This window comes from Sebastes umbrosus, chromosome 21 (assembly GCF_015220745.1).
Source record: "Sebastes umbrosus isolate fSebUmb1 chromosome 21, fSebUmb1.pri, whole genome shotgun sequence".
Classification (NCBI taxonomy): Eukaryota; Metazoa; Chordata; class Actinopteri; order Perciformes; family Sebastidae; genus Sebastes; species Sebastes umbrosus.
Window position 1 is genome coordinate 1,736,196 of NC_051289.1, and position 16,365 is coordinate 1,752,560.

A 16,365-nucleotide genomic window follows, 5' to 3' on the forward strand; every position below is an offset into this window, starting at 1 on the left:
TCTATTTAAGACAAAGACTAGAGGTCTATTTTTATTCCTCTGCCTGCTACAGCTGACGGAGACGCACTCAAATGAAGGTAAACAAAGGACAGCGTGGACATTCCACACAAAGAGAAATTAATGTGTCAACTTGACTTCATTGAAATACTGAGAGAGTGTGTGTGTGAGGTCTGTTTACACTGAGATACACCGCCGCTCTCAGCAGTAAGTCAGACCTGTCAGTGTGTTTATAACACACACGCACACGCACACACACACACACACACACACACACACACACACACACAGCTCTCGAGTCATCGTTTGCAGCCGATCAACCTGTCGACTAATCGAGCATCACCTCAAATGTGTTTCATTTTCATTTTTAAAACAGCTAGTATTTTATCAAACAAACAAACAAACAGGAGATAGTGCATTCGTTGGGGACTATTTTCAGCGGCGGATTAATCTACATTTGGTGGAAGCATAAACGACTTAGAGAGGATGAAGCGTATCAAAGGCTTCAAAGGAGGAAATTGATTTTCCCCCTCCGTTAATTAATTTATTTAAGTTCACGCTGATATTTGGATGATAAATTTAAATGTTTATTTTCAGGCGAATGTTTCTGTTTTAAATTTAATTTCCTCCCTCAGGCTGCTGAACTTTAATAACCGTCAGAAAAAAGGCTTTCATGACAGAAAGAAATACTTTCCCAGGCTGCAGGATGATAAATACTGACGTACGCTCCAGGTGTTGTGATCTTCACTGGTTTCACGTCTCATTAGAGATCTCTGATGTGGATTCATGTTTTTTCCATTTTCTGCTTCTCAAAACAAAAAAAACTATAAATAGAAAGTGTCAAAGGTCAGCGGATGAATCCAGCAAACAACATAATCTCTGTCCTCTAATGAGCTTCAATGCACACAGAAATGCACAGATCTATTACGGATGAAATGTTCTGGATTAAATTAAACAAAAGAATGTTGTTTTTCTTCCAGTTTGTAATCCTGAACCTCGACTGACCTCCGTCCAAAACCACAGATTAGACTCCTTTTGTTCAACGTCTAAAATAAAGTGTCAAGAGTCAAAATCGAGTGCAACTACAAAAGAAGTTAATATAAATAGATTGATTCTGTTTTATTATTCTATTTGCTATAATCATGCTCTAAGTTGTGAAACAACAGTTCCTATAATGCCTTTGGAGATACAGTGTTGCATGGAGTGAGTTTCTTGTCTGTGGGCTACAACTTGAGCCCGTTTTTGCCTATATTCAATCACATTTATGCAAATTGGCACCATTAAAAGTATACTGAATTAGCTATAGACGGCTCTCACTGGGTTACTTTGACTGGGGCAGGTTGCCTCATCAGTGCCGAGCTGAGTGACTCTCTAACATCAGGTTTTCCTCTCCTCTTTAAATGTCTTTAAACACAACAGACGAGCCGGTTGCTCAACATGAGAGAGCAGTTTACTGACGTCACCCTGCAGGATTTTTACACTCAAGATCAACAGTCTGTCTGCAGAGTCGCTGCTGCAGCTTCGACAGTCAAGCACTGATTAATAACTTCTTTATTTACTTATTATTTTCTTTCTTTTTTCTTTTCCTCATGTATTTTCTTTGTAAATTAATTTCAATGTCATCTTATTACTGTCATTATTTGTAGATAACATAATGTTTTGATGATTTTGAGGAATATTAAACTCTATTACTAAACTACTAATAATCAAAGTATCACAGTTTAGCTTTAATCCTCACAGTTCGGGTCACTATTTTTGTTTGCTTATATATATATTATATATAAAATAATATATATATATAATATATATATATATATAAATATAATATATATATATAAAATAATATATATATATATAAAATAATATATAAAATAATATATATATATAATTATATATATATATAATAATATATATATAATAATATATATAAAATAATATATATATATATATAAAAAAATTGTATATATATATATAAATAATAATAGTTTAACAAAAACTCAGACTATATATTGAATGTCCTGTCGTGTTCCTGCAGCCTCACAGAGCAGCAGGACTCTGCTCTCCAGTCAGATCAATACAGCCTATAGTAGGAAGTCATTCACCTTTATCATAAGTACATACATGTACATATCTACTGTAACACACACACAGCGAACATACGTATTTCTTTAGTGATTGCAAAAGTCTAACATTGGGAAATTTCTTGTGCAGCAGACAGAAAGTAGCAGACTTTTTCACAAGGGAGCACAAATACATTAAAATTAGATTTTTTATAAAGTTTATAATGTTTTTTTTGTTGATGCAAAGCTGCAGGACGATACAGAAGGTGATTTATGACACTTAATACGAAACAGTAACAGCCTGAAGCCTCTTTGTTCTGCTGTAAAATGTTCTCTGAATGCAACATCGAAAACACGAGACTGGAAGCTGCAAGTCATGACGTTTTTAAAGGTTTTTGGTGCTTTCTGAAATGTTTGCAGGACTAGAAGTCAAAAAAATATAAGGTTTTATTTGTTGTTATTTTTCTGATACGTACAAAACTTTTTATTTCTAATGGAGATCCCAAAGTTGTGAAAACACCAAACATGCCAGGCTGACTTTTGGGATCAGATGTGCACAGAATGAATGGAATAAGACACTTATTCAAACATTAAAGGGACTGTTTGTAACTTTTTACACGTATAAATCTCCCGGGTCGTATATGCGCACTCGCGTGTGGCCGGAGTCTCTCCTCCTCTGCCTGTTTGCCTTCACTTACACACCGTGCGCATTCTCGCTGTCTCGCTCCACCTCTACTAGACGTGCATGCACGCTCACTCCACACTGCAGAAGAGTTAGTAGCTCTGAGAATATCTAGTGAATGTTCAGTGGATGTTTGTGCAGAAATAACTGCTGCAGCTCCTCCAGACCAACAGAGGTTTCCCGTGTCTTGTGAAGTGACGGGGCTCCGCAGAGAGAAACGTTATCGTCTCCGACCGGGTGCCGGTGTCTCCCTGCGGGCGCAGTCTGGAGACGATAACGTTTCTCTTCCTGCTTCAGCCCCGGCACCGACCCGCTTTTCCTGCTTCAGCCCCGGAGGCTGAGGCAGGAAAAGCCAACACTAGGATCAGCATTGATTCATGGAGAGACCCTCATCTGGTCAGCTAACATTACTGCCAAGCAGCTGAAATATAGAGTGATATTGTGCTTTTAGCTGACGTGTGTCGCCTCACTGTTTTGAGTGTTCATGTCTATGTAGAGCGAGCACAAGCACGAGCAACAGGACGCTGACTTTTGTTGACTTAACGGCCACAGGTGTCGCTGTTAACAAGCATTTCTGAAAGTTACAAATAGTCACTTTAAAGCTACTGTTCACCTAAAATCAAAACACGAGACTGGAAGCTGCAAATCACGACGCTTTTTTAAGATTTTGGTGCTTTCTGAAATGTTTGCAGGACTAGAATTCAAGATACAAAATGCAGGTTTTCTAACCTTATCTGAAGCTTTACTTTTATGTTTGTAAATATACATCAAGATCTGGGGTCAACAGCTACAGAAAATATCAGTAATATATATTTTATTATTAATATATAGGATTATATTTCTGTTTCTTCTCATGGAAAGCTGTGAAAAGTCTGTTTTCATCAGGAGTCAAATCTTAAATGAGTCACCTTTTCAGTAAATAACTATAGACTAACTGAAGGTGCAAACAGAGGAACAGCCTGCTGTTTGAATCAGACCTGAATATTAAAAATGAACCAGCAGCAGCAGCCAGAAAGTGAATCTGTAATGAATGTTTTCACACAGCGGAACAATAAAGACGTTGAGCTGCAGCTGCAGAATGTAAAGTTCATCACTGGTGTTTATAACTGAGAGCTGCTGCTGTTCAGCTGATTTACAGTCAAGTCTGTGTTACATTAATGACACTGAGAGTATATAAAATAAATAAATAAAGTAGCATGAGGTCATTATAAACTCATTGTGTGGCTATTTGAGGAATATTGAGGTCGAATTATGATTATTAAGCCAATTAAAAGTGAATATTAAAAGTGAATATTAAAAGTGAATATTTAGAGTTATTTCTTTAGAGATACAGAAATAATTTAAAATGCCATAAAGTCTCTGAACTCCAAAATAAATGATATAATTTAGATTTTACAGACATGACATTGTTTTAACCTATATTTTACAAATAAAAAGTGTTTTGATAAAATCACATTAATCACATTAAGCCTGGTAAGAAGAAGAAGAAGAAGAAGAAGAAGAAGTAGTAGTAGTAGTATTAAGGTAGTAGTAAGGTAGCAGTAGTAGTAGTATTAGTAGTATTAGTATTAGTAGTAGTAGTGGTAAGGTAGTAGTAAGGTACTGACCGTGTGGATGAAGTTGAGCAGGAGCAGAGCGAGCCGGTGTGTAAAGGTCGTCATGGTCACATCTCATCCAGCTCACCTGAACAGAGGCTCACCTGAACAGATGCTCACCTGAACAGCAGCTCACCTGAACAGAGGCTCACCTGAACAGAGGCTCACCTGAACAGATGCTCACCTGAACAGATTCTCACCTGAACAGCAGCTCACCTGAACAGAGGCTCAACTGAACAGCAGCTCACCTGAACAGCAGCTCACCTGAACAGAGGCTCACCTGAACAGAGGCTCACCTGAACAGATGCTCACCTGAACAGATTCTCACCTGAACAGCAGCTCACCTGAACAGATGCTCACCTGAACAGCAGCTCACCTGAACAGATGCTCACCTGAACAGCAGCTCACCTGAACAGAGGCTCAACTGAACAGCAGCTCACCTGGACAGCAGCTCACCTGACGGACCTCCTCAGCAGGAACACGTGCTCTGCAGTGAAACGATACCAAACTTTTGACGCGTAAATGTCTCCAGTAGATCAGCTGGTTTGGTTTAAGAGGTGTTATGCAGAGTCAGATCTCTCTGAGGTGCACGAAAACAGGTGAAATGTTTTTCCAGAAAATGCCAACAAACATCCCAAAATAATCCCAGGTCCGGTGTGCAGTGCTCTGGTGTGGTGAGCTGCTGGTCTGGTGTGGTGAGCTGCTGGTCTGGTGTGGTGAGCTGCTGGTCTGGTGTGGTGAGCTGCTGGTCCAGTGCTTGGAGCTGCTTGGAGCTGCAGTGAGCTGCTGGTCCTGTTCTCTCTCTGTTCACTGACTAACTCCCGCCCACCTTTTTTTTTTTTTTTTTTTTTTAATCAAAGTCTTTTTATTGGTATCCCGTACAAAATCTACTTTAATTTGACTTATTTCATTTTATTTGTCCCTGCTGTTTTTGATCTTTAATTACATATTTATTTTTTATTTTATTTATTTCATTTTATTTGCTCCTGCTTTATTTGATCTTTAATTACATATTTATTTTAATTCTTTTATTTTATTTGTCACTGCTTTAATTAATCTTTAATTACATATTTATTTTAATTCTTTTATATTATTTGTCCCTGCTGTTTTTTTGTGTTTTTAGTCTTTAATTACATATCTTTTTTTTTTATTATTAAATGTTAATTAATTAATTAAAGAAAACCCACTGGACTGTTTTTTTCTGTGCTTTTTCTTTCTTATCCAACATCCTCCACCACGCACACTGTACAAAATCCAATAAATAATTGTATAAACAAATTATACCCCCCATTTTTATATAGCGTCAATTCACATCAGAAGTTATCTCAAGACGCTATAAATTGTATAAGTTGTGAATTATATGTAATATGGGGTCCGCTGTTTAAAACCTCAATTTCAGAGGTATCTATTTTTTTTAAGTAGATTAAGAAAGGTCTCCATATAGAATAACATTTCTGAACTCTCCCTCTTGTAGTGTAGAGAATCACCTCCAATACCAAATGATGTATGAGATCTTTAATCCACATCCTAAAGGTTGGAGGGTAGTGTTTTAATATGAAACAACAACAGCGACAACAGCGACACCATGTGGCTGAAACTACAACTACTACTACTACTACTACTACTAGATGATCATGTGGTCTCCAAACTCTGGTCCGCAGGCCCTCAGAGGGCCCTCCTGTTGGGCTCCAGTGTGTCTAATAATGTGTATCTGTATATATGCATGTGTGCAGGAGGGTGACCAGGTGTCCCTTATTGTCCCACGTCCCACATACTGAGATGATGTCCCATTTTCATTGGCTCTAGTTCTCAAAAGTCAAACCATCATCATAAAGTGGGCATGTCTGTAAAGGGGAGACTCGTGGGTACCCAGAGAACCCATTTACATTCACATATCTGGAGGTCAGAGGTCAAGGGACCCCTTTGAAGATGGACATGTCAGTTTTTCCTCACCAAAATGTAGCGTAAGTTTGGAGCGTTATTTACCCTGGAAGACATTAAAGTCTCGACGGCTCTCAGGAGGTTTCAACAGTTGTATTGTGTTTCTTTCTGTTTATCCAGATGTTGCTTTTCTCTAAATATTGTTTGCATGTGTAAACTTTTCTGTTTATAGATATTTAAAAATAGTGAGCACGTAGACCAATAAAACCAGCGTGACTCTGGGAAAGCTGTGAGACGTGGAAACACGAGAGAGGAGAGGAGAACAAACTGTGACTCTGGTCGGAGGGAAAGAAAAAGTTCAATTAAACAAGGACATGTTTGTCCATTAAATGATGCAGATAAAAGTCTTTAATCTTCAACTGTTAAAAAACTCTTATTTTCTTCATGATATTAAAACTTTATTAATAACTTTTATATATTTGGTGTTTTTGTTCACGTTGTTTCCACATTTTTATACATTTATATCTTATCTTCTGTCTTTCTTTCCTCCCTTCTGTGACACATTGCAAATATAAATGCTTTTTAAAATCAGTAAATAAAGTTAGCAACACAATCTCACCTCCAGGTCCATTTAGGAACTATTCTGGAGCTTTCGAGCATATCACATGGTTCTCATCATCTGACTGAGATTGCGTAATTGTCACAGAGCTGTAAATGTTTTTTAAATCTAACATTTATTTAAAAAAAAAAGTCAAACTTGTACTTTTCTAATGTGTATCTCCACTATTATTTAGCTCAAAGCTTAATGTTATAATGTATATAATGTATAATATAATTAATGTGCAGTTGGCCAGAGGAGAAATAATGTTCTGAAATTACATTAAAAAACTAAAACCTGATATTGTAATGTATTGTTTGGTCATAGTTCTGGATGTTTAGATATAAGAACAAGATTAATTCATAAAACATAAAGCAGAGATATATAATAATAATAATAATAATAATAATAATAATAATAATTAGCACTTTGTGGTTCTGAAACTGTGATTTAATATTTTGTTCATTCATATTCTAACTCACTGGTTCCCAACCTGAGGGTCTCGACCCCCACTAGGTGTCGCCAGAGCTTCAGGGAGGAGATGTTAAGGGGTGTAAGACAATATATTAAAAAGAAATAACACTTAGATTATTTATCATCATGTAGTGTTTTTAGATTTTAATTGCAAATATATTTTCATTTTATTTTATTTATTTCATTTTATTTGTCCCTGCCATTTTTTTTTATCTTTAATTACATATTTATTTACATTTTTTTATTTTATTTGTCCCTACTGTTTTTGTGTTTTTAGTCTTTAATTACATATCTATTTTTTTAATTTTATTTATTTAATTTTATTTCTCCCTGTTTTTGATCTTTAATTACATATTTATTTATTTTATTTGTCCCTGCTGTTTTTAGTCTTTAATTATATATCTTTTTTTTTTTTTTTTAAACTTGATTTAATTAAATGTTAATTAATTAATTAAATAAAACCCACTTGTCTGTTTTTTCTGTCTGTGAAGGAAACAATAAAAATAATAAAAATAAATAATAAATAATAATAATAATAAAAACTAGTCTGAGTTTTAGCCAATCAAAGCACTTTATTGCACTGTATAGTGTGACGGTGAGCCAATAGCAGGCTCTTATAAAAGTGTCATTTAATCTTTTTATCATGTGTACAAAACAAGTCACACACACTTGTACCGTACAAAATCAACACTATTTACATACAATACACACACACACACACACACACACACACCATGCAGTCTCTCTCCCATCCAGTCCTGAACACACAGACGAGTCCTCCGAGTCTCTGACGGGATTTTCCTTCTTATCCAACATCCTCCACCACGCACACACACACACATGCACGCACACACACATGCACACACACACACACACACACACACAGGGACTGGAACATGACCGCTACGCTGCTACCAACAAACCCAAACAAGCTGCTAAGCAACTCCAGATATGCATAAAGTTTCTCTTTTCTTCTGATAAAAAGACGATGAAAGTGAAACCAAAGAAGAAGAACATTGAGATGACGTCATCAGATGTAAACAATTATGAATTATTCTTAATAAATAAACGTTTCTATATAACCTGCAGAGTCACTCTCAGGTCACTCCCAGCAGTGCTGATAATTCACAGCCAGGTGTGGATTACTACACCTGGTTAAACTGGTTTAAACTGGTTAAACTGGTTAAACTGCTCCCGTTAAGTCCCTTTAAATAACAATAGTCCCTCTTTTATATTCACACAGTGCACTTTGCTTGACGAGATGTGTTATGGACTGAATCCATCACGTTTACTGCAACTAATTCAGTACGATAACTGAAAGCCTGGTTGACTGGAACGATGATGAATGCTGATTATTGTGCTGCTTTAAAAGGTATAATATGTCTGCATTAAAATATGTAAAAACGACGACAGCGGAGCAGTTAAAGCATAACAATGCCATAAAAGCGACACATCTGGCACAGATGTAGGTTTATATGTTATACAAGCGCAGCAGTTGGAACAGCTTTTGACCCGTTAATCAGGGAAAATACCTGCGCTGACATGCTTCTATACAGGAAATGGCCTTAATACAGATCGATAAGATCAATAAGATCTAGGGCTGTCAAAGTTAACACCACTAATTCCTTTAACGCCATGGAGCTTCCGGAGGTTGTATGAAGGCACTAATCTTGTCGGTTAATAAATCGGTTAACGACGGTTGGCTACCGGTCAAAAACAAAAAATCAAGAATATTAAAATCAGTTTTCTGCAACATCTTTGAATATTTAGCGCTTACTGTATTTAGCGCCCCGATATCTAAATCTTTTCATAACACATAAACCTACATCTGTGCCAAATGTGTTGCTTTTATCGCAAAATGCGTTGAATATTGTTCTGAATATTTCAGCTCAGTTGCACCACGACCAGACCTCTCCTCACCGTTGTGTTTGATGGTTGAGAGACTAGAAGAACTAAAGAAACTCAGGTTCATGCTTCGTGGCTCTGCTGACAAATTTGAGAACAATGTGGCGTCCCGTCCTGGACGACGCTGAATCTAAACTTTAAATCTCCTCCGACAGTCATTGTCTTTATTTACGGATACGCCGCATCATGTTAAACTCGTCAGCGCTCTGCATGAGAGGCTCGTTTACAAAGGAAACCTGTTAACAGTTAGCCAACGTTAGCTATCCAGTTCATTCCATCCAGTATATTCATGACACACGTTATGACATTCTAATGTCAGCATGACTAGATGGTGCAAATTAAAAGTAGTAACCGTCGCAAATTTGCGTCTATTCTTCTTTTTGCATTGACTTTGTGAGCAAAATGTTCGACTCACGCTTGGTGTGAACGTGCAATTTAGACTTCGGATGCTGAAAACACAAAAAGTTTGTAGTTTTTTGGGATGTTTTCTGTTTAAACAGGTTCAACTTTGAGAGTTTCAAGTAAGTTTTTGAAAAGAAATATGACGTGTAGGTCAGGACGTCTCTGCAGCACCACGATATTCCATTTAAAATGCAATTTCTGCGATTTGAAAATTGCAATTTTGATAATATTTTGATTAAATTGTGCATCCCTCGCTTCAAGTCTCCATAAAGATTCTTATTTGTTCGTCTAAGGATAAAATCTGTTGTGTGAGTAGTAAGTAAATTTCATCCAGTATATTCATGACACATGTTATGTTCTAATGTTAGCATGACTCAGATGCTGAAAACACAAATAGTTTGATGTTTTTTTGGGATGTTTTCAGGTTAAACGTTTAGTGTTTCAAGTAAGATTTCTTTAATTAAATTTTCTAATTGTGATTATTTAGCTGACATTGTGATGATAATTATTACATCATAATTCTCATTTTAATTGACAAAACACGTTAAAATGAATATGTTTTTTGAAGGGATCTGTAGCAAACAAAGTGTGTAGAATATGAGGTGTAGGTCAGGACGTCTCTGCAGCACCACAATATTTCATTTAAAATGCTATTTCTTTTAACAAATATTGCACCTCTTGCGATTTCGATAATATTTTGATTAAATTGTGCAGTTTCAAGTCTCCATAAAGATTCTTATTTGTTCGTCTAAGGATAAAATCTGTTGCGTGAACACGTTAAAACCATGTCAAATGTCCCTGTCGCACATTAATAAACACATGATGAACACACACACACACACACACACACACACACACACACACACACACACATACAGGGTGCAGGTGGAGAGAGCTGCATATAGGGGCTACTACACCTCATCGTGTTTTAGGTACCTCTCCATATAGATTATTATGTCTATGTACAATATTTATATTTTTACAGTTATCTGGCTGTTCTAATTGAGATAATACCACAAATCTGGGAGTTAGTTCTTTTTGTTTTTTTGATTCGACCAGTAAAACATGATGACGGATAGTTTTTCTCTCTCTACTTTTAAAACCTCTGAAAAACGACAGGAGCTGTTCGCCCCGTACACAGTGTTCCCCCTAAGGCTTTCTACAGTGACGAGCTCCCGGTAACGGTCACGAGATTGAACGGGGTGTAAAAATGATCGGACCACCACTGAGCAATCAATCAGCCAATCAACCAATCAACCAATCAACCAATCAATCAATCAATCAACCAACCGGCACAACACGACTTTAAAGAAAACGGACGACTTAACACCACACCATATGCAGGTTCAAAAATACAGTACATCTTGATTCTGGGAAATAAATGAACAACGACGGCGATATGCACGGCATGCTCGCTCACACACACACTCAGGCGCACTCACACGCATACACGCACACACACACACACACTCAGGCTACATGTTGTAGGCCACGTAGATGGGGTCCAGCTGGTCTTGCAAAAAGCCGTCGCGGAGATGCATGCGCTGTTTCTCGCCGCGGGAGTTGATGGGGATGACGCCGATGTCCGTCACCACGACGACGCCCACGATCAGGTAGTGCTCCTCCAGCACCGCCTTGGTCACCATGGGAACCAGGTCCAGGGCCTCCTGCTCGGAGCCCTCCAGCTCCACCACCACCACCAGCAGGTTGGTCCAGGGGAAGACCGCGCTGCATGAGGAGGACGCACATTTCATCTTATCGGCCATGTACAGTATGTTATCAGCCACTAGGGGGCAGCAGAGCTCATCAACAAGCTTAAAAACACATCTGACGTTTTAGTTGTCCAGCCCAGTCGCCAAGAAAAAATGTTGGCATTGTACGTTTCTGCATTCAGTCAGAGCAGGTGACGTAGGATATCGAGCGACCGTTACGTGGAGAGTTTATAACGATTATAACAAGCGAGAAAGTCCGCTAAGCGCAGGTGTGACGGGTCAAACAAACACAAGACTATCACCCAGGAGACCGCCGCTCGTGTCCCGCCAAAGTATACCCAAAGTAAACGTTGACTTTACAGTTGTTACGTAAAGTTACGTAAGAAAGTCCGCTAAGGGCGGTTGTTTGTTTATTGACATTGATTATTGTTACACTACGTTGTTGCGCTACATAACGTTGAGCTATGTTACGTTGAGCTATGTTACGTTGCGTTGCTGTGTTACATTATTGCGTTACGTTGTTGGGCTATGTTACGTTGCTGTGTTACATTGCAGTGTTACATTATTGCGTTATTATTTTAACACATGATCTTTTTTCTAACCTTAACCAAGTTGTTTTGTAGCCTTACATTTTTGCGTTGTCGCGTTACGTCGTCGCGCTACGTCGTCGCGCTACGTCGTCGCGCTACGTCGTCTCGCTACGTCGTCTCGCTACGTCGTCTCGCTACAACAAGTAGTTGTGTTACCTAAACCTAAGCAATCGTTTCACAACGTTAACCACGTGACTTTGTGTGTTTCTGCCAGCGCGATACGAGGCTGATATAAAACGTTGACATTCAACGTATCCGTGGTTTGCAACATCTTTCCTGGCGACTGGGTTGGTCTCTGTGCAGCGTGCAGATCAAACGTACCACTCCATGATGCTCTTGTGGGCGCGGATGACGGAGGTCTCGATGTCGATGGGATGGTACCTCATCCCCCTCAGCTCCATGGCCTCCTCCAGAGCTCCCACCACGAACAGAGCATCATGTCTCTCTGTTTGGACAGAAAGAGACAGAGAGAGAGAGGCCATGTTGGCGTTGGAGGCAGAGAGAAGAACCTGAGGAAACGTTGGCGTCAGAGAGGAAAACTAACCTCCGTTGGCGTCGGTGAGCTCGGTGCGGCGGAGGAAGCCCAGGTAGCCCGTCCTGGCCCAGGTCGTCTGAGTGTCCCCAAAACTGAGTCTGGAGTTGAAGTGATCGGACTGAAGAACCTCCTCGCCGTAACCGCTGTAGTAACCGCTGCCGTTATGAGCGCTGTGCACCCAGATCTACAGGAACCAACCGAAGAGAGAACAAACACGTTACATTTATATGTTATATAAATTTATATTTCAGGAGAAAACAGTAGCGACATATAGCGCCCAAATATTAGATATCGTGATAAAAAAGAAAAAAGAAAAAAAGTCCAGAAAGAAAAAGAAAAACTGAAAAAGGGAAAGAAAGAAGGCAGAAAATATAAGAAAAGACAAAAAAGAGACACAAGAAAAACAGAAAGACGGAGGAAAAGGAAAGAAAAGAAAGGAAAAAGGGTGACAGAAAAGTGTAGAAAAAGAAAAAGAAATCAGAAGAAAAAGAGATAAATGAAGTTGATGTGTGGACCTCTCCGAGGTGGGAGTCTCCCAGCGGCCCTTTGGTCTCCGGGTTGGCGATGATGATACGAACTCCGGGTAGGATCTGTTCAAAATAAATAAATAAATGAAATCAGTTGCCATGTTTACGTCTTCAGAAATAGATCCAGCTGTTTACATGTAACACACTGTTACAGTTCACTGCTTCATCTTCTCACAGTGGACACGACAGATGTGATAACACCTTTATCAGATTTAATCTCCCACACACACAACAACAACAGCTACCCTTCAAGGGTTCAGGGTGGACGGACCGGTAAACAGACTCCTTCCTGTTTCCTCCTCCCACACGCAGTGAGTCAAAATCAGCAGCGGGCCGATCGATGAAACATGACGTCCTCTCTTTGTGTGTCAGTGTGGGGGAAGAAGAGACACCGACGTTTCATCGGGATCCAAGAAAAGATCCATCAGGCTGCGACAAACATTCACTTTCCTCACAGATCAGGACGGTCTTTAAATCAGCCGTCATTTCAGAGAGTTCAATCTGTTAAACAGGAGATTCCACGACCTCTCTGGAACAGCAGGTTCAAGCAGCGTTCATTTACTACTATTATGGCCAGATTAGGAAAAGCAAGGAAAGCATTTCTAAAACTTGGGAACATCTGGAAGTCGACACATATAACTAGAAACACCAAGATAAAGTTATACAACAGCTGTGTACTATCTGTCCGTCTTCATGCTGCTGAGTGCTGCAGAATGACTGAAAGAGACACATAGGCAAGCTTTCCAGCTTTCACAACGCCCGCCTCAGAAAGATCATGAGGATATTCTGGCCTAGGAAGATTACAAACCATGAACTACACAAAACAACAGCTGGTGCTGGGACATGGAAACAATATTGATAAGAAGAAGATGGAGATGGCTTGGACATGTATTAAGGAAACCATCTGATGTCGTGACAAAAGGGGCATTGCGTTGGACACCAGAGGGGAAAACGCAAAAGAGGGAGGCCCAAAACAAGCTGGAGGCGAACCATCGAAGGAGCGATGAAGACGAGAGGATACAGCTGGAACGGCATTGAGAAGAAAGCAGACAACAGAGATGAGTGGAGATCCTTAGTCTTTGCCTGATGATCCACCCGGCGCAACAAGGACTAAGTAAGTAAGTTGTGAGAACGGGCTGAATTTCTTAACAAAAACGGTAACATCAACAGAAGGAAAATAAAAAGTTAGCCTCTATTGTTTTCTTCATATTTCTGCACATGCCAGACCAACATCAACAGTATTGTTTTGGGATCAACCACAACTAACTGATCGTTTTCAGTTATCATTAAATTCAGAATCCGTGCACGTCTGAGTTCTAACTTTGTCAACAGCACACAAGACAAAAAGGATGTTAGTTTGTTACGGATGACGACGGAAACGATCAGAAACAAGATGTACAAGTTGAGATCACATCAGACGCCTCAACACGTGTTGTTGTTAAAATGTTCTCTATAAATAAACTGACTTGACTCCATCTACTGAGTCACACACTGCAGGTTACATCTCCTTCCATCACCATCTGCCAGGATGTGATGAGTGGATGCAATAATTAATAATTATCCCTTAGTTAAGTATGTTGTCATGTAGGGAAAACAAAAGGGAGTTTTCTTGGTATAACTGCTAATTTAACTTTCCCCACCGCTGCAGTGATGTAGACGTGTCCTTCAGGGGGTGACAGAACGCCGTGACTGGTTCATCACTGTTTTTGGGTGTTTTCAACTCTAAACGATGCATATTTTTACCGACACTTCTGCAGAATGTTTTGTGATCACGTCCTCCTTCAGCCACATGTCCTCCACAGACAGACAGGGAGGAGGCATGTTTCAGGGCTTTGACTCACTGAATGTGGGAGGACGTGCAGTCGAGAGCACAAATAGTCCCAATCTTCTTCTGTCATCCAATTCGCTGACATTTTAGTGCATCTGAACAGTTTCTTTATCAGGAGCCTGAAGTGAGGTTTTTCTTAAAAGTTGTATTTTGATCTCCTTTGGTTGCACATGCAAAGTCAGCAATTATATCTTGCAAAACAACCCTCAGAACTCAAAGGAAAGAAATCAAATTAAATACATGTTTTTTTAGGTTTTTTATATCTGTATCTTCCCGGTGGCGTTCCTTATGTATTCAAATCCAAACATTTAAAGTTTGGTCATGTTTCAGCATCAAAATGCTGTTTTCCCTTCAGGACATGACGCTGCTACATAACAGTCTTAATGTCTTAAAGTCCCACTCACCTTGCCGGACTCCATTAACGGCAGACTGTGAGGAGAACCTCGCTCCACCAACCGGACCCTGAAACACACACACACACACACATGTGAACATGTCACTATGTTGGACAGTGAAGAGAAGGGGCATTAGTAAAGGAAAGCTGACGGGACAGACTGCGGTACCTGTCGTGACGCAGCGCTCTCATGTCCACGTACACAGTCGTCGGGTCCGGTCCTGAAGTGCCCTGCAGCCAATCACAGCACAGACACCAAGAGCATGTGATCAGAGATGTGATCAGAGATGTGATCAGAGATGTGACCACGATCAATACAAAAGTTCATTGAATAAGAAAGCAATAAGAGATGGGTATTTAAGATAATAAAAGATAAATAAAATACAAGGAAATAAAAATAACAATAAAAATAAATAAATAACAATTATGAAACTACACAAAATAATCAGATTGTATTAAAATAATAACATTTTAATAAAATAAAATAGAATAAAAGAGATAATAATGATCAGCGATAAAATGTTGATTAAATAAAATAGAGTAAAATAAACACTAAAATGATGATGATAAATAAAATAAGTATTAAAAATAAAAACTAGAAAAAAAGAAATAGACGATGAATCAATCGAAATGAAAGGCTGAGTGACTTTATTTTCTATTCCTGAAAATGTTCCAGATATTTCTTGTTTCTTTTCTCTTTGCTTCTACATTCTGCGGATGTGTACAGACTCAATTTGGCAAAATTTGGATTTGAATCAGGAACTATCTGATTAAAGAAAAAGTAAATATGATCACAGATCCGACCATATATTCAGTATTTATTTGACAGCTCTCGGTGCTAAGGACACATTTCAGTGAGTACCAAAAACATATTGTGAACTCCTACTCAACCTTAAGAGTATGTAAAGAAAATAACTTTATATATCGTTCAAAACGCTGTGAATTAGCACTTTATCTTTGCTCCAAAATGGCACATAGATGATGTAAATTCAAAGTATTTAGTGGTAGTGAGGCGCTAAAATGTGGAGCTACAGATGAAGTGTTTCACGTCCAGACATTTATATCAGTTCAGCGTGCAGCCGCAGCAGCAGCAGCGTGCAGCAGCAGCGTGCAGCAGCAGCGTGCAGCAGCACTGGCAGCAGCAGCGTGCAGCAGCAGCGTGCAGCAGCAGCAGCGTTTAGCAGC

The 16,365-nt window shown here is 39.0% G+C and overlaps 2 protein-coding genes and 1 long non-coding RNA gene across 5 annotated transcripts in view; all 3 read right to left on the reverse strand.

Annotated features, from left to right (window-relative positions):
- The window catches only part of LOC119480194 (vasoactive intestinal polypeptide receptor 2-like), a 30,519-nt gene extending 25,194 nt beyond the window's left edge, over nucleotides 1–5,325 (reverse strand). Inside the window, exon 1 of the mRNA XM_037756234.1 lies at nucleotides 4,347–5,325. Within this exon, the coding sequence (XP_037612162.1) occupies nucleotides 4,347–4,400 (54 nt within the window). The 5' untranslated portion in view covers nucleotides 4,401–5,325. The remainder of the gene's footprint in view (nucleotides 1–4,346) is intronic.
- A 2,510-nt stretch (nucleotides 5,326–7,835) lies between these two features.
- LOC119480556 lies at nucleotides 7,836–9,907 on the reverse strand. The gene is made up of 2 exons (XR_005204952.1): nucleotides 9,313–9,907; nucleotides 7,836–9,248 (listed from the first exon to the last, which is right to left on the reverse strand). It is a non-coding gene; the product is annotated as an uncharacterized LOC119480556 (long non-coding RNA).
- A 152-nt stretch (nucleotides 9,908–10,059) lies between these two features.
- Nucleotides 10,060–16,365, reverse strand: part of LOC119480555 (disco-interacting protein 2 homolog C-like) — a 59,193-nt gene continuing 52,887 nt past the window's right edge. For all 3 annotated transcript variants that reach the window (XM_037756934.1, XM_037756933.1, XM_037756935.1), the window contains 6 exons: nucleotides 15,350–15,411; nucleotides 15,191–15,248; nucleotides 12,947–13,021; nucleotides 12,441–12,615; nucleotides 12,218–12,341; nucleotides 10,060–11,322 (listed from right to left, as the gene is read on the reverse strand). In XM_037756934.1, the coding sequence (XP_037612862.1) occupies nucleotides 11,070–11,322; nucleotides 12,218–12,341; nucleotides 12,441–12,615; nucleotides 12,947–13,021; nucleotides 15,191–15,248; nucleotides 15,350–15,411 (747 nt within the window). In that variant the 3' untranslated portion in view covers nucleotides 10,060–11,069. The remainder of the gene's footprint in view (nucleotides 11,323–12,217; nucleotides 12,342–12,440; nucleotides 12,616–12,946; nucleotides 13,022–15,190; nucleotides 15,249–15,349; nucleotides 15,412–16,365) is intronic.